Here is a 17129-nt window from a genome sequence, read left to right as displayed (position 1 = left end):
TCATGTAAAATTTCTTATAAAATAGCTGAAATATCATTAAAAGTCAACCATGACAGTTTTTTTAAGTATAGGTCTTTAAATTTTAATCTAATAAATAAGTAATAGTGGTGGCACATCTAATCATTTGCCTTGTGGTGGCCAGCTTCTAAGATAACCCCCAAGGATAGCTACCTCCTGATATTTATACCCTGGCATAGTCGCCTCCCACATACACAGGATTGGTCTATATCACCAATAGAATACATCAGAATTGTAATAGTATGTTACTTTCAAGATTGGGTTATAAATTCACTGAGATAGTCATCTTGGTTGCTTGCTTGCTTACCTTCTCCCTCTGTCTCTTGAGTTACTTACTCTGTAGGAAGCTTGAATTTGCATGGAACCAAGTCCTGTGCCATGTGAGTAAGCTTAAATGGCACAGTAGCACATGCCTGTATTCTCAGCCGCTCAGGAGGCTGAGGCAGGAGGATCAAGAGTCCAAAGCCAGCCTCCCCAAAAGCAAGGTGCTAAGCAACTCAGTGAGATCCTGTCCCTAAACAAAATACAAAATAGGGCTGGGTGTGTGGCTCAGTGGTCGAGTGCCCAAGTTCAATCCCTGGTACCACGCCCCCCCACACACACACAGAAAAAGAAAAGAAATGAATCTACCAGCCCCAATCATGACTTCATAACTGTAGCCTCATGAGGCCCTGAGCCAGGACCACCAGTATAGGTGGTCTGAGTTGCTGGGTATAATTATAGGATGCACTACCATACCCAGCTAGCCCTTCCATACCTAGCCTAAGCCCTTCCATATTCCTTATCCTCAGAAATCAGATGAGATTAAAATGTTTATTATTTAAGCTGCTGAGTTTTAGGGTGATTAGTTATGCAGTAATAGATAACCAGTATACACCACCATTAAAGCTCTTTTTATTCTTCAAATTTTAACTTCTGGTTTTTGTTATTATTTGCACCCTTAAGCCTGTAATCCTCTAAGTCACCTGATCAAGTCATTGAGTTAGTTAAAAATACCATATTCCATCTCCCATTTTGTAGGTATTTGATAATAATAAGTACAGAGTAAATTCATCATTCCTTTATTTGGCCCCATATTAGAATGTACTTAAACGAATTGCTTCATGAGGAACCTCTTAAAAATTATTCCACAGATCCTTTTCATTTATAGTGAAGCCATTTATTTTATATAACTTGTAATTACTGTGCTAGTAACTATGGAATTACTATGAAGTACTTCAAGAGAAAACAGACAGCATAACAACTGTTCTCAGGCTGAGACCTCACTAAAGGAGCTCCTTGTGTATTACTCGTGACTCTGATGCTTATTAATTATACAGGATAATCACAGTGTAGGTTTTTAAAAGTCATATTTTTAGGATTAGTTAACTATATACTCAAACCTGAGAGACAGCTTCTCAGCAGATCCAATGTCAAGGTCATGAATTGTAGTCCCAGCTCCTGCTCTCCCATTCCACGTTTTTCTGAAAAGGAAAAGGTGATAAAAAAATTTGTGTTTGTTCTTTTTTCTATTTCCTTTTTTACCCTACTAAACCAGTTTCAGCACCAAGAGTCGTCCTTTTACTAATACTAACTATAGAAGCGATAGTCATGAGTAAGAAAAGTGGCATTTCAACTGTTTAAAGTGACTTTTTCTCGTTTCCTTTCAAAGCATTTTGCTAAATATGGATTTGCCTTTTAATAGGTACAAATCGATATCTTCATTGAAATCTAGAATATTACTCATGTGTTTATTCCTGAATTTAAAGAAACATGTTCTTGGTAAAAGGAAAACATTGGAGGTTGTGGCTCAGTGGTAGAGCACTTGCCTAGCATGTGTGAGGCACTAGGTTCAATTCTTATCACTGCATATAAATAAATTAATAAAATAAAAGTTCATCAACATCTTAAAAATTTTTTAAAGGAAAATATTGATATTTGACATGATTGCTTTTAAAAATATAACTTATGTAACTTACTTTAAGTTTTACTTTTACTTTGATATAAATTAATAATAAAATGACTAGCTTAGAAATTGAATTTTGCCGGGGGCGGGGGTACTGGAAATTGAACCCAGATGCACTTTACCACTGAGCCACATTCCCAGCCCTTTCTGTTTATTTTGAGTCCAGGTTTCACTAACATGCTGAGTCTGGCCCAGAACTTGCCATCCTCCTGCCTCAGCCTTCTGAGTTGCTGGGTATAATTATAGAATGCACTACCACACCCAGCTAGGAATTGGTCCTTTTTTTTTTTTTTTTTTTTAATTTGAATCTGAAAAAAATGAAGTCTGTCTTAGACTGTTCAAACCTTTCTCCACTTTCTCTCTCTCTCTCTCTCTCTCTCTCTCTCTCTCTCTCTCTCTCTCTTTTTCTCACACACACAAAATAAGGTTAGAATGATGGTTATAAGTAACTTAAAGAAACAGACAGGGGCTAGGGGCATAGCTCAGTGGGAAAGCACTTGTCTAGAATGCTCAAGACCCTGGGGTCATTCACCAGCAGTGAGAAAAAAAGGAAATGGATTTCTCTGTATTTCTAGTATACAAATATCATCCAAATATTCCAGTAATGTAAACTTAAGATGGTTGTAGTTGGGCCAGAAATAAAGCCCAGGGCTTCTGGCTGCTTTGAACATTTGCCAACTGTTAGGAACACAAATTTATACACAAGGCTAAGTGATTCCTGGGGCATTAACTTGTGCAGTCAATGAAAAAGAAGGTATTAGATTTTCAGCATTGAAAATCTGTACCTAACCTATATTTCTGTGTTGAGGAAATCCTGTGTTTGCTTTATTTTCTTGGGGGTTCTTTTAACTAAAAGCATAGACATTGAATTGTGAATACCTCCCCTTTTTTAATGGGCTCCTATTTGTTTGCTCCTACTAAGAAAGCAAACAATTGATGAAATTCATATTTTAAGAATTCTTTTCTCCTTTTTGGACCAGGAATTGAACCCAGGGTTGCTTAACCACTGAACCACATCCCCAGCCCTTTTTACTTTTTATTTTGATACAGGGTCTTGCTAAGTTGTGAAATTGTTGAGACTGGCCTTGAACTTGAAATCCTCCTTCTTTAGCCTCCCAAATTGCTGGGATTACAGGCGTGCACCACCATGCCTGGCGAAATAGTTTTTTTAAATGGATTAATGACAGTAGTTTTCATAACTAAACTTAAAAGTTTGCTATATAGTACTTTGTTGTATAATGATCATTAATGTCACTCTGTTCATCTGTGTGTAATATATGATGCTCCTATGAAGTAATACTTCAAGCTCTTCCTAGTAAAGATAAGAGAAGCCTAAGAATATCTTTCCAATCACCTCCCAATCCTTAGATACCTGATGTGGCACCCAGGCCCAAACCCCTGAACCAGATTTTAGGTACCAGCCTTCATCTCCTTTTTACCTTCTCTTTCATCCCCAAAGCTCACCAAACCCTGAAGGGGACAGAAGGAGAAATGGAAGATAACATTAGAACAGAGACTGAAAGAGGGGGTTGGATTTGGCAGCAGATAGAAGGAATTTTGTCTGTGCCTCTGGGTGTGAGTGCCTGCACCCTCTTGACCCATCAACAGAAGAGTAAAGTTCCTTGTGTACAAATCACAAATAGTTCTAAGTTATAGTGCCATCATACTTATTTTTAGTATCCTTTACATATCTACACCTCGTTGGATTACTAAATATGTAAACTTGTAAAATTATCATGCTTACTACTTTAGAAGTGCAGATAGCATAACAAAGAAAAGATAAGATACACCTGCTGGCAATAGATGTAGACGTAAGCAGAGACAGTATGTCTGGTGGTGAAGGACACAGACTTTGAAGCTAGGCTGCCTCAGTTTAAAACCCAATTGTGACAGCTTGTTAGATGAGTAACCTGGAACAAGTTACTTAGTCTCTCTGAAATAGTTTTCTCATTCTGCAAAATGGAGATGCTTAGCATTATCTTATAGGGTTATAAAAATAAAATAAGTTAACATGACTATAAATGCTTAGAACAATGTCTAATACATAATTAGTTCTATGTAAGTATTTGTGCTTGCTAAAATATTATATCACATCACTTTTCTGATGCTGTTTCTTTTATATTTGGATGGCTTAATCTGATTTGTAATCAACAGGTTACATTTATACTAACACTACCACCTTTAATGTATAGCTACTAGATAGCAGAGTCCCCTTCTCAATAGATTTAAAAAGCAAAATACTTATTTTTCTCTTTCCCAGGCCCAACACAGAGATACTTTCATTGAAGAACGCTATGGAAAATATAATATCAGTGATCCTTTGATGGCTCTACAGAGAGATTTTGAAACACTGAAGGAGAAAAATGATAGTGATAAGCAGCCTGTGTGCACAAACCCACTCTCTATCCTTAAAGTGGTGATGAAGCAGTGCAAGAACATGCAGGAACGCATGCTGTCCCAGCTGGCTGCTGCCGAGAGCAGGCACCGGAAGGTAGGTTCAGTCTGTAGATGTATGCTGCGCAAATCCTTGTGAAGACTATAAATGATGCCTGATACCATCTTGTCAGCTGCCAGTTTTCACAGTAGTTCAGAGGCGAGGTTGGGGGTGGATCTTCACATGTAGCAAAAAGTTCCTTAGCTTATGTAGGAGCCAGGAGATACAAAAGAAAATACAGGTTATTCCAAGTGGTAAATTTAGGAAATGTGCCAGGCACATTATTTAAGATAACATTCCTTCTTGATATGTCACTCCAGAACATTTGGTATGTTTTTTCAGCTCTGATCATCCAAACTTTGGCAACAAACTGGAGTTTAACCAAGCTTGTAGCTGAACAGAGTGTTCTCTATTTGCTTACTTAAGTGATAAATACAAAGATTAATAGGTATTTAGGGAATGCTACATCTCAGAGAGAGAATTTACCTGACTATAAACACACAAGCCAACAGATTATTTTCACTTATTACTAGTTTTGAGTTTCATTGCATTTCGTTGCTTATGAAAACATAAACAGTCTGTAGGGATGTTTACCTTAATGCTCTTTTACACTGTTAGGAATCAGAGAGAGAGAGTGGTGATGGGGTGGGGGAGAAAGAGAGAGAGAGAGAGAGGTGTGTGCGTGCATTTCCATATCTGACAGCTTCTACATTAGGAAGGCAAACGTGCTTTCCTCTATCTCATCTTATTGGAATTCTAGTGCTTGTGAATTTATTCCCCAGCTTGTCATTTACTCTTCAAATTTGGCCTGTAAAAGATGCTTGGCTAGAATTAGCACATTTTTTAACTATCAGTATAGATTTATACTAACAAGTTCATCTTGTAGGAAATGTATTTTTTATTAAAATATTTTTTATTTTTACAGACACATTTTGATTCATTGTACACAAATGGGGTACCACTTTTCATTTCTATGGTTGTACACAATGTAGATTCACATCATTCATGTAATCATACATATATATAGGGTAATACATATGTATGATTATATGTGTTTCATTCTACTGTTTTTCCATCCCCACCTCCTCCCACCCCTTTTTCCTCTGCACCATCCAAAGTTCCTTCATTCTTCTCTTTCCCCCGCCAACCCCCATAGTTATATATTGACATGCACTTATCAAAGAAAACATCCGGCCTTTGGTTTTTTGGGCTTGGCCTATTTCACTTAGCGTGATATTTTCCAACTTCATCCATTTACCAGCAAATGCCATAATTTTATTCTTTATTCCATTGTGTGTATATACCACAGTTTCTTTATCCATTCATCAGTTGAAGGGCATCTAGGTTAGTTCCACAATCTAGCTATTGTGAATTAAGCTGCTGTGAACATTAATGTGGCTGCATCACTGTAGTATGCTTATTTTAAGTCCTTTGGGTATAAACCAAGGAGTGGGATAGCTGGATCAAACGGTGGGTCCATTCCAAGTTTTCTGAGGAATCTCCATATTGCTTTCCAGAGTGACTACACCAATTTGCAACTCCACCAGCAATGTATGAGTGTGTCTTTTTCCCCACATCCATGCCAACACTTATTGCTTGTGTTCTTGATAATAGCCATTCTAATTGGAGTTAGATGATATCTTAGGGTGCATTTCTGTAATTACTAGGGATAATGAGCACTTTTTCATATATTTGTTGATTACCTGGATATCTTCTTCTGTGAAGTTTCTGCCCATTTCCTTAGCCCACTTATTGATTGGGTTCTTTGTATTTTGGATGTAAAGTTTTTTAAGTTCTTTATAAACTTTGGAGATGAGTGCTCTGCCTGAAGTGTGTATGGAAAAGATTTTCTCCCACTCTGTAGACTCTCTTTTCACATTATTAATGATTTCCTGTGCCGAGAAAAACTTTTTAGTTTGAATCTATCCCATTTGTTGATTCTTGCTCTTATTTCTTGCACTATGGGGGTCTTGTTAAGGAAGTCTGGTCCTAAGCCAACGTGATGAAGATTCGGGCCTACTTTTTCTTCTGTTTGGTGAAGGGTCTCAGGTCTAATTCCTAGATCCTTGATCCATTTTGAGTTGAGTTTTGTGCAGGGTGAGAGATAGGTGATTAATTTCATTTTACTGCATATGGATTTCCAGTTTTCCCAGCACCATTTGTTGAAGAGGCTGTCTTTTCTCCATTGTAAGTTTTCGGCACCTTTATCTAGTATGAGGTTACTGTACTTATGTGAGTATGTCTCTGTGTCTTCTATCCTGTACCATTGGTCTACCTGTTTTGGTGCCAGTACCATGCCATTTTTGTTATTGCTCTATAGTAGAGCTTAAGGTCTGGTATAGTGATACCTCCTGCATCACTCTTCCTGCGCAGGATTGCTTTGGCTATTAGGATACATTTTAATCAGAAAAATTAGGTTAGCAGCTATAAAATTATGTGGACCTGAGTTTACTTTTATGATTAACCTTCAGGCCATCTACTTAAATCATGTCTGATGACTTGCCCACACTCTGAGTCCTGCCTATGATCTTTTCTTTCTCCTCACAGTGTAAATGAAAGGCTCCTAACCATGGAGGGGCCTCATATGTTCCCCAAGTCCCTAGAAAATATGCAGAATGTCAAAAGTTTACACATTTTTGTAGGAAATATATTTTTTCCATAACTTTAATCAAATTCTCAGAGTTGCCCAAGACCCAAAGAGTTTAACTTTTGCTTTAGAATGAAGTAATCTGAAAACATTTATGCCCAACCATAAAAGGTGTTGGGTTGGAGTAAGTTGCCTAAATTGGGGGTGGAGTGGGGCTTTCACTTAAAATCCTCTAAGAAAATCTTCCTTATCCTTGATTGGTTGGCAGTCCTTATTTCCTCATCATACAAGTGGCAATTAAGTTGTACTAAAGGAGCCAGGTAGATGTCATGCCCATCTTGGGATAATTTGCAGCTCTAGGTGACAAGGCAGAAGAAATCTGAAATAATTCAAAATTCTACCAGGCATGGTGGCACACATCTATAATCCCAGGCACTCGGGAGGCAGAGGCAGGAGAATTGAAAGTTCGAGGCCAGCCTGGATAACCCAGTGAGAACCTCTCTCAAAATAAAGAAATAAAAGTACGGGGATGTTGCTCAAAGGTAGAGCACCCTTGGATTCAGTCCCTAATATGGAAAGGGAGGATCTTATCAAAGTCTGTGTCTCTGTCTTTTTGAAATTTTAGTCTTTTCATTCCATTTCTGCAATTCTGGAGAGCTCTCAGAAGGGAAAGGAGATGACTTACCACATTTGGCAAAAAGCCTGCCTTTCTTTTAAATTTAAAAATTTAATGCTTTTAACCAGAAGGAAGTACTCGAAAATATTTTCATTTTTTAAGAGTTTTATGTCTCAGAATATTTTCTCTCTTCATTCATTAAAATATATATATATATATATATATATATGAGAAGAAATCATGAGAAATGGTCATTGGCATGACAGTGCTCTACCATGGAGATCTGGGCCAAGGCCCATCCAAGACATTGAGCAGATGCTACTGAGTAATCCATTTCCATTCAGAATAATGTGCACTTATTGGCAGGATTATGCAGAAAATGTCCCTTTAAATTTGTATTCTCCTTACATTTGGGTTTAATCCTTTGGCACTGGGATAAGTGGGATATGGGGGCAAGCTAATTGAAAGCCTTTTGAAAAATCTCCACTTGTGATCCCAGTAACCAAGTCTTTTTACATGCAGGAAGTCAAGAGATTCTTTCCACTTTTTACCTATCTATATTAAAACGTATTATTAATGAAGCAAGGCACAGTTTGGATGTTGCCTTTTTAAAATGTTCAGTTTCATTCAGTCTTCCTTTTTAGCCCTTTATTCATTTGAGCATTCAGAGGCAAACTCCAGCTTTCTGTAGTGCTATCTTGCACTGACCCCTAACCACACCAAACTGCCTACAACTTCTCAGACTTTCTGTGAATTCTCAGAAACCTTCTGGATCCCTGCAGCTTATTAGTTGATCTTTTCTGTTTACATACCATTCTGTACCTACTTCAAGTCAAGTAAATATGTTGTTCTCTAGCACATAGTTGACATGTCTTTCACACTACTAGACAGTGTGCTCCTTGATGACCCTGGCTTGATTTTATTTATTTATGTATTTATTTAGCCTCTGAAATTATCTCCAGTGTTTAGTTAGGCACTTAGATTTATAAGTGTGATTCCTTGATATTTGGAAATGAATTTTTTAAATTCTTTAAAGGTAATCCTAGACCTAGAGGAAGAAAGGCAGAGGCATGCACAGGACACTGCTGAAGGAGATGATGTCACCTACATGCTGGAAAAGGAGAGAGAGAGGCTGACTCAGCAGGTAATTAAGGTGGAAGGGATCACAGAACCCTGGAATAACATTTCTTATGGATTATCCTGAAGGATGTAAGTTGGTGTTTCTCAAAAACATGACTTTGTGGTCAAGTCTGGAAACTACTGGATCGAACATAATTAAACAAGTTTCTAACTTTTAATTTGTTAAAACATTTAGGATGCAGAATTACAAGATGAGTTTTCAAGAACAAGATAGAGTAGTATTCCATGTTTAGCAAATCTGTTTTTTAAAATCTTTTAAAATTCTATTTATTTAATTTTACAGTACTGGGGTTGAATGCAGAGGCACACTGTACTACTGAGCTACAATCCCAGCCCTTTTTTATTTTGAGACAGGGTTTCACTGTGTTGCCTAGGCTGGCCTTGAACTTATGATCCTCCTGCCTCAGCCACCCAAGTCACTAGGATTACAGGTGTATACCACCTTGCCCATTTTACAAAATCTTTATCTTGATGTAGATCATTCACTGTGGGGCTATTGTTCCATGGAACACACATTGAGGAATGCTGAGTGGTAGCTTGCAAACATTTTTACTTAGGACCCCTAGTAAAAAGGACACTGCATTGCACTGCATTAGGATTACACTTGTAATCCCAACAGCTCAGGAGACTGAGGCAGGAGGATTGCAAATTCAAGGCCAAACTGGGCAACTTGGCAACACATTGTCTCAGGAAAAGGATTTTTTTTTTTTTTTTTTTGGTGCCAGGGATTGAACCCAGGGGCACTTAACCACTGAGCCACATTCCCACACCATTTTTTATTTTAGTTTGAGACAGGACCTGGCTAATTTTGAACTTGCAGTCCTCCTGCCTCCTGCCTTAGCCTCCCGAGTCACTGGGATTATAGGTGTGCTACTACACCTGGCAATTTTTGTTTGTTTGTTTAATAAAAATGAGATGTAGCTCAGTGATTAGAGAGCTTGTATAGCATGTACAAGACCCTGGGTTCAATCTCTAATACTGGTAAAAGAAAAAAGAAGAAATACATTGCATTATCTCAACCCAATAATATGTACACACATCTAAAACAAAAATGGGAAACGATACATAACCCTAATAACCCTCATTGCTTACAGTACACATTGATGTGTTTTCTCCTCTTCTATTTTTCTTTCGGTTTTTGTTTTTTAATTCTGACCATGGTTCACTAAATTGGTTTTTATACCCATTAATGGATTTTAGAGTTTGGAAAAGATTCCTTCAACCCTTTGATCTCATTCAGTTTCTGTGCAGTAAATAAGGTTTAGAAGACAAAATAGAATACATTTTTTTTGAAAAGTATGATTCAAATGCAATTGTTTATGTTGGTTTACTTTTAAGACCAGAGAAAATTATGCTGAAACTTTGAAAGTTGTGTTTTCAGCAGCAATCACCACAAAATCTGGCTCAAATGGTTTTCTGTTTTATTTGTTTTGATCGGTTCTGTGTATTCTCCACATACCTGAAACACAAGGAATCATCATATTCTCACTAATGACCCTTGGACAGTTAAGAGCTAGAAGTGCCCCCTAAATTATCAAAGAAAGGTTAAATCACAACGTGTGCAATCTGTGTGCATTCATAGTAATCCCAAGCACCAGGAAACAGCCAGCCAGGGTACTCTACTTGATCTCAATTTTCAGTGTATCTCTATTTTCATATAAATAATCATCTCTAATCAAGATGTGTTGTGGCATTTTTTTCTAGTTGGAATTTGAAAAATCCCAAGTGAAAAAGTTTGAAAAAGAGCAAAAGAAACTCTCCAGTCAGCTGGAAGAGGAGCGCTCCCGCCACAAGCAGCTCTCATCCATGCTGGTACTTGAGTGCAAGAAAGCCACCAGCAAGGCTGCTGAGGAAGGGCAGAAGGCAGGAGAGCTGAGCCTGAAATTGGAGAAGGAGAAGAGCCGGGTGAGTAAACTGGAGGAAGAGTTAGCAGCAGAGAGGAAGCGAGGTTTGCAGACCGAGGCCCAGGTAGAGAAGCAATTGTCTGAGTTTGATATTGAAAGGGAACAACTGAGAGCAAAACTGAACCGAGAAGAGAACCGGACCAAAACTCTGAAAGAAGAAATGGAAAGTTTGAAGAAGATAGTGAAGGACCTAGAGGCTTCCCACCAGCACAGTATCCCTGATGAGCAATTAAAGAAACCAGTAACTACATCCAAAGGCACAGCAACTGAGCCTCCCATACTAGTGTCTGTATTTTGCCAAACAGAGAGTGTTCAGGCAGAAAGAATCCATGGGAGCAACATAACCAAGGCAACAAACACTGGGCTGCAGGGTCCCACCACTCCTCCTTACTCTTATGCAAAAACTAATGGCCATTGTGACCCAGAGCTCCAGACTACCAGGGAGTTGACAGCAGGCAGCAGTATAGAAAACCAAGTGCCTCCACGGGAGAAATCTGTAGCACTGGCCCAAGAGAAACTAGTAGAAAATGGTGGGTGTCCTGCAGGAACTGAGACTCCAGCCCCAGTGCCCAGTCACCTTCCTTCCAGCGGGAGCTCACTGTCTCCCAGCAGCACTGCCTCCTCCTCTCTAACATCCTCTCCTTGCTCTTCACCAGTACTAACTAAACGGTTATTGGGGTCATCAGCTAGCAGCCCCGGCTACCAGTCATCCTACCAGGTAGGGATCAACCAGAGGTTCCATGCAGCCCGGCACAAATTTCAGTCCCAAGCAGACCAGGACCAACAAGCCAGTGGTCTACAAAGCCCTCCATCCAGGGATTTGTCCCCCACCCTCTTAGATAACTCTGCTGCTAAGCAGCTGGCCCGAAACACAGTCACTCAGGTGCTCTCCAGATTCACTAGCCAACAAGGACCAATTAAGCCTGTCTCTCCCAACAGTTCTCCCTTTGGCACAGACTATCGAAATCTGGCCAACACTGCCAACCCAAGAAGTGACACCAGCCATTCACCTACTCCAGGGAAAGTATCCAGTCCTCTGAGCCCCCTGTCTCCAGGAATCAAGTCCCCTACCATCCCCAGAGCTGAGAGAGGAAACCCTCCACCTATCCCACCCAAAAAACCTGGCCTCACCCCTTCTCCATCTGCTGCAACTCCACTGACCAAATCGCATTCCCAGGCATCCTCTTTGACCACCACAGAAGACCTTGCCAGCAGCTGCTCTTCCAATGCTGTGGTAGCCAATGGCAAGGACGTTGAGATACTTTTGCCTACCAGCAGCTAGTTCCTAGGAAGGAGTCTCCATATCTGACATTCCATCAGATTTCGTCCAAGAGCTCAGAATGAGACCATTGAGTCAGATTATGTTATTTATTTTGATAGTAGCTGAAACCATCTGTATAATACATTTAGTGTATTTTACCTTTTTGTATTTTTTTAAGTAGAAACTGAGTAGTTTGGATTTGTATGGCTCATATCTTTGTACTGAAGCTAGAAAGACATCGCAAAAACATTCAAACTCAGCAGTCACCCTCATGTTGTGATGGGGAAAGTTAATTGAGTACCAGGTGGTGATCTGCTATTTCGGGACCAGAATTACTCAACACTCATTTTGAATTATGCAGAAGTGGTTCATGCAGATTTTTATTCCAGATGAACATGTTTCAAAAGTGCCTGAAATAAGACTGCCATATGAATGTGATTCTGCAGCAAAAACACAAAATGGATCATTTAATTGCAAAAAGAGATCCTCTGTGAATTCTGAATGTTAAAAACCAACACTGCTTTTAATCCTCTTTTACTGTTTTTTTTTTTTTTTTTTTTTTTTTAAATACAAGCTTTGTGTTCTGAAAACAAGGCTGCATAAGTAGGACGGGAATCTTCCTAAAGGTGGGTGTGAACTCTATAGCAAAAGCTTTATAGAGCCCTTGAGAAACACTCCTGATCACTAAAGATTGGGGTGCTGATTTTCTTACACTTTTGAAAAATTAAGTCATTCCCAGTTTCCTACATTAATTCTTCAATAGAATGAACTCACCTCCATTCAAAAATGTCTTTTAGTATCTACTGTTGTATAAGGAACTTTTGATTCTGATTGCTTTTACTTGAATAGGAAATGGTTACTCATTCTGTATAAAAGTTTTGCAACAGAATGAAATCTTTATTCTATAATCAAAAAGCAATAACTTAAAATTCACTCTTTCTAATATTGTAAGTCAGAACTATACAGGATTTACCAAATTGTTACATTTACTCTCCAAGCTGCCAGCACTTGTCTGTATCTGTGGAACCAAATTACCTTTTACCTAGATGGAAGTATATATATAACTGTATAGATACATACCCCTTTACATTTTAACATACACACACTTAAACACATAAATATTAGTATGATTATATCTTTGGAGTTTGCAATATAGCGTAAAGGACAAGTAGAATTGCACATTAAGATTACCTACCAAAGCAATTAGATGTGGCTGAGACCCAGTCAAAGGAAGAGTCTCATCCACAGGGAAGTGGGGAGAGTCCAAATAAAGCCTGTCCTCAGCATCATAAAAAGGCACAGCTGAACTAACCCCAGTGTCACAGAACTCAACTGTTCATGTGAATGAGTGAAACTGATCACTCCCTCAAGTGATGTCAAACCTCTTGGTGCTGTGGAATATGTAGCAAACCGAAGTGCCCCAGCCCCACTTAAAAGGGCCACCTATTCAGCTCCAGCTGCTTACTGTTGTGTAAGAATGCTAGACCCAAGTTACCAGCTCTTCAGATTTTTTTTTATGAAATCCAAGTTTCCATGAGAAACATTCTCATTTTTAAATACCAAGAACTGACTCAAAAGTTTAAATATCACTGGTTAAACAAACACTTTTACAGCTGGATTTGGCTTGCAAGTTGCTAATTTCCAACCTCTTTCATTCTTGAAACTGCCATGTCCATTATAGTGAGTTTGTACAGACAGAAGCCTCTAGACTTGCAACTGTGTAGGCTAGTTACCCCTGACCAAGTCCACAGAATATGACTCTTCCCCTCTTCAAACAGGACTCCACACCCAGTTCAGACATGGTGGTTATATGATTTTTTTATCCACAGGGAGAAAAGAGGCCTGCATGTTCACCTTCATTCTCCTAGCCAACCTCCCCAGCAGCCCCTAACCTGCTATAATTTAATTCTGTTTCTTAATTTGAATTGAGAGGGGAAAGGCAATTATGAAAATTAATGTATAAGTCACAACAAAGTATACAAATGACTCCACAGCTTATGGTTTTATTAAGTCAGATATATTCTTAAAAATGCTACTGATGTCCCAGGGTGTCTACCAAAATAATGAGGGGGTTTCTTAAACTGTCCAAAGCAATCATGTTAAACTTTATTCCATTGCACAGCCAAAATGAACAGTGTTGATAAAATAGCTCAGCCTTCTAAACAGGATGGAAGGTTACAGTGCCAGAGTTATTACCTCTCTTGCTTTAAATGGTAATCTTAAAAGTTGCATTGTGCTCTTCCTTTGTTTTGGGATAGATATATATATAGAGAGAGATGCTATAAGGAAGTTTATTTCTTAGGAAGTGCACTGAATAATGTATTTCTTTTACAGTGTAATATGGGGGAGGGGATATGCAAAAGAAATGTGTATTTTTGCTAGTTGCCTATCTTCTGAGATAAATAAGCACAATCCTGCAATGGATCCAGTAATTCAAGTTAGATATTATAGATTAGTATTTAAGTTTGCTGTAGGTTGTGGTGTATGTGCTAAGTAAAAGTTCCACAATTCACAATTTTGGTATTAACCCATGTTGAGAAAACTATGTTACTGGTCAACAGATGATTGTAATGATGTGCAACTTGTAAGCATTAACCAATCCTTTAACATTTGTAAAGCCAAATGTACCATGCAGAAGTCTTCATTTTTATAGCAGATTACATTAAAACAAGTTGAATCATACTGTCTGGGGGAAAATAGTCTTGTTTATGCAAAGTGAAAAATGTTGCACAATTTGGGCATTTTTGGGGGGAAAGAGTGGGTGGTGTAGAGGAAGGACTTGATCATGGCTTTGAAAAACCAAGTGAAGTCGACAGACTCATCCAGGCTATATGTTGTAATGGGACATATATTTTATTTAGATTCATAGAACTGGAAAAAAATAAATTCACAGTAATCCAGTCTATAAATTGTTAAAACCATACTGGTGGCTCTGGGCCTTTAGGAAATATTAGAAAAGCTGTAGACTCTATTTCCAGAAAAATAGATATGCCTGTATATAGCAAAATTTGGTTGACAGCTTCACGGAACAGAAGACCTGAAGCCATTGGTGATTCATGTACTCCATCATAAGAATGCCTGATCTTATCCTGGCCTCTCATTTTCCATATGACTAATGTTTCCTTGTTTCCTAGTCCAGTGCTGCACTGTTTGCAATGCAAGTTATAGCCAGACAAGAGCACTTGAAAATCCTTTGATGTACAAAAGATGTTCAAATCCTGTGCATGTTTACATATCTTAAGTTTCTAGCATTTAAGCCAATTAATGATCATTCCAACAAACACTAGCTATATCCGGTTTCCCATGACAGCCTGAATGCCTTGTCAATATGTGTATGTGAAAGGAAGAAAGAATTTATTAAGAGTGCTTCGGGTGCATAGTCCTTGAAATAGCACTTAAATTTTCTATTTCATTTTATTTTATTTTTTGCACTGAGGATTGAACCCAGGGGAACTTTACCACTGAGATACATTCCCAACCCTTTATATTTTTTTATTTTGAGATAGGGTCTTGCTAAGTTGCTGCAACTGGCTTCGAACTTGGGATCCTCCTACCTCAGCCTCCCAAGTCACTGAAATAATACGCATGCACCACCACACTAGCAAGAACTTCAATGCCTTGAAATGCTGGCTTCAAAATAGTATGTGTGGGGCTAAGGGTAGAGCACTTGTGCAAGGCCTTAGGTTCCAATCCTTAGCACTACAAAAAGAAGAAATAACGTGTTTTCATGGTGAGTCAGAGGTGGGCAATGAGCATTGTTCCACAGGATATTTAATTTAATTGCTATTTTAAACCAGTTAAGAAAATTTGAGAGCCTGCCCACCTATCCATATTATCAATGGACAAATCATTAGTAAAAGCAAAGAGGAAGGAAACTGGGGTAATGGTTCTCAAACTTCATTATGCTTAAGCATATCCTGGGAAGCCTGCTAAAAATAAGGACTCCTGGGGGTTGGGCCAACTGATGGAGGTGCTCTGAGGCCACATTTTGATAGTGTTCATAGCCCTTACTTGTTCTTTCACAACTTATTTGCTTGTGACCTAAGGAGATGTCTTAGCTTCTGAAACTGGTTTCCCAGAATGTCAGTTATATTAAGAGTGCTGTGAAGTGTATTATCCCCATTTACTGATGAGGTAGTTGAAGACAAGAAATTTGTTCAAGGGCTTTTAGTAAGTGACAGAATTTTGAACCTGTTGCTAAATGAAAAACTGAGATGTCCTAAATTTAATTACAAAAGGCCAGAGGATAGCAAGGAGGAGAGATGAGGCAAGGTTAATCAGTAAAAACCTATAGTTCTACATATGTCTCAGTTCAATCCCCAGTACCCACTACCTACCATGGAACATAGTATTGAACAGCCATACTCTCAGCTGGTTTTGTTTGTTTGTTTTTGTTTTTATGGGGTGTTGGGAGGACATACCAGGAATTGAAACCAGGGGCACTATGCTCTGAGCCACATCCCCATCCCTCTTTTATATCTGATTTTGAGACAGTGTCTCAGTTGCTTATAGCCTCACTAAGTTGCTGAGGCTGGCTTTGAACTCACAATCATCCTGCCTCAAACTCCCGAACCACTGGGATTACAGGCATGCACCACCATAGCCAGCTTTTCTGAGCTGTTTTTGAGACAGGATCTCCCTAAGTTGCTGAGCCTGGCCTTGAACTTGCAATCTTCCTTCCTCAGCCTCCCAAGTTGCTGGTGTTACAGGCATGTGCCACCACGCCCCCGCTCTCTTCTACATTCATGAATGTATGTTAAAACCTTACCTACTCGGAACACAACTGTAACTGTATATTTATTTCTAAAAGTCATACCTATTGCTTATATACAAGAAAAAGTTGTTAAAAATGTTTACTAAAAATAACCTAGCCAGGCATAATGGTGCATGCCTATAATCCTAATGGCTCAGGAGGCTGAGGCGGGAGGATCACAAGTTCAAGGCTAGCAATTTAGTGAGACACTCAGCAACTTAACAAGATCCTGTCTTAAAATAAAAAAAGAGGCTGGGGATGTAACTTGGTGGCAAAGCACCAAAAAAAGAAAGGTCTTATTAATTCCCCTCAAACAACAAATGAGTATCTTAAGATAAGCCAGAAACCAAGGTAGCTATTTAGAAACATGTTTAAACCTGTTCCCTGCCTTCAGGGTACTCTAAATTTAGTTGAGAGCAAACATTAACACAAAGTTACATGATTCCAGAGAAAACAGTTTGATAGAACAAT

General features: G+C 38.8%; 2 protein-coding genes across 6 annotated transcripts in view; one reads left to right on the top strand and one right to left on the bottom strand.

Annotated features, from left to right (window-relative positions):
- Nucleotides 1–14587, top strand: part of Cttnbp2nl (CTTNBP2 N-terminal like) — a 57494-nt gene extending 42907 nt beyond the window's left edge. For all 3 annotated transcript variants that reach the window (XM_047557019.1, XM_047557022.1, XM_047557020.1), the window contains exons 4-6: nucleotides 4224–4454; nucleotides 8637–8744; nucleotides 10445–14587. In XM_047557019.1, coding sequence (XP_047412975.1) covers nucleotides 4224–4454; nucleotides 8637–8744; nucleotides 10445–11926 — 1821 coding nt within the window. In that variant the 3' untranslated portion in view covers nucleotides 11927–14587. The remainder of the gene's footprint in view (nucleotides 1–4223; nucleotides 4455–8636; nucleotides 8745–10444) is intronic.
- St7l (suppression of tumorigenicity 7 like) overlaps nucleotides 1–17129 on the bottom strand; it is a 214677-nt gene that overhangs the window by 27490 nt on the left and 170058 nt on the right. For 2 of the 3 annotated variants that reach the window (XR_007109290.1, XM_047557026.1), the window contains one exon: nucleotides 1401–1481. Coding sequence is in view for 2 of the 3 variants with exons in the window: in XM_047557026.1 (XP_047412982.1) it covers nucleotides 1437–1481 (45 nt within the window). In the remaining variant the exon portion in view is untranslated. Of the gene's footprint in view, nucleotides 1–1400; nucleotides 1482–4362; nucleotides 4602–17129 lie in introns of those variants that run through there. The other variant, XM_047557024.1, reaches the window with a different exon arrangement.

This window comes from Sciurus carolinensis, chromosome 1 (assembly GCF_902686445.1).
Source record: "Sciurus carolinensis chromosome 1, mSciCar1.2, whole genome shotgun sequence".
Taxonomy (NCBI): Eukaryota; Metazoa; Chordata; class Mammalia; order Rodentia; family Sciuridae; genus Sciurus; species Sciurus carolinensis.
The sequence above is the reverse complement of the archived record's forward strand: the minus strand, read 5'-3'. Positions and strand labels throughout refer to the sequence as shown.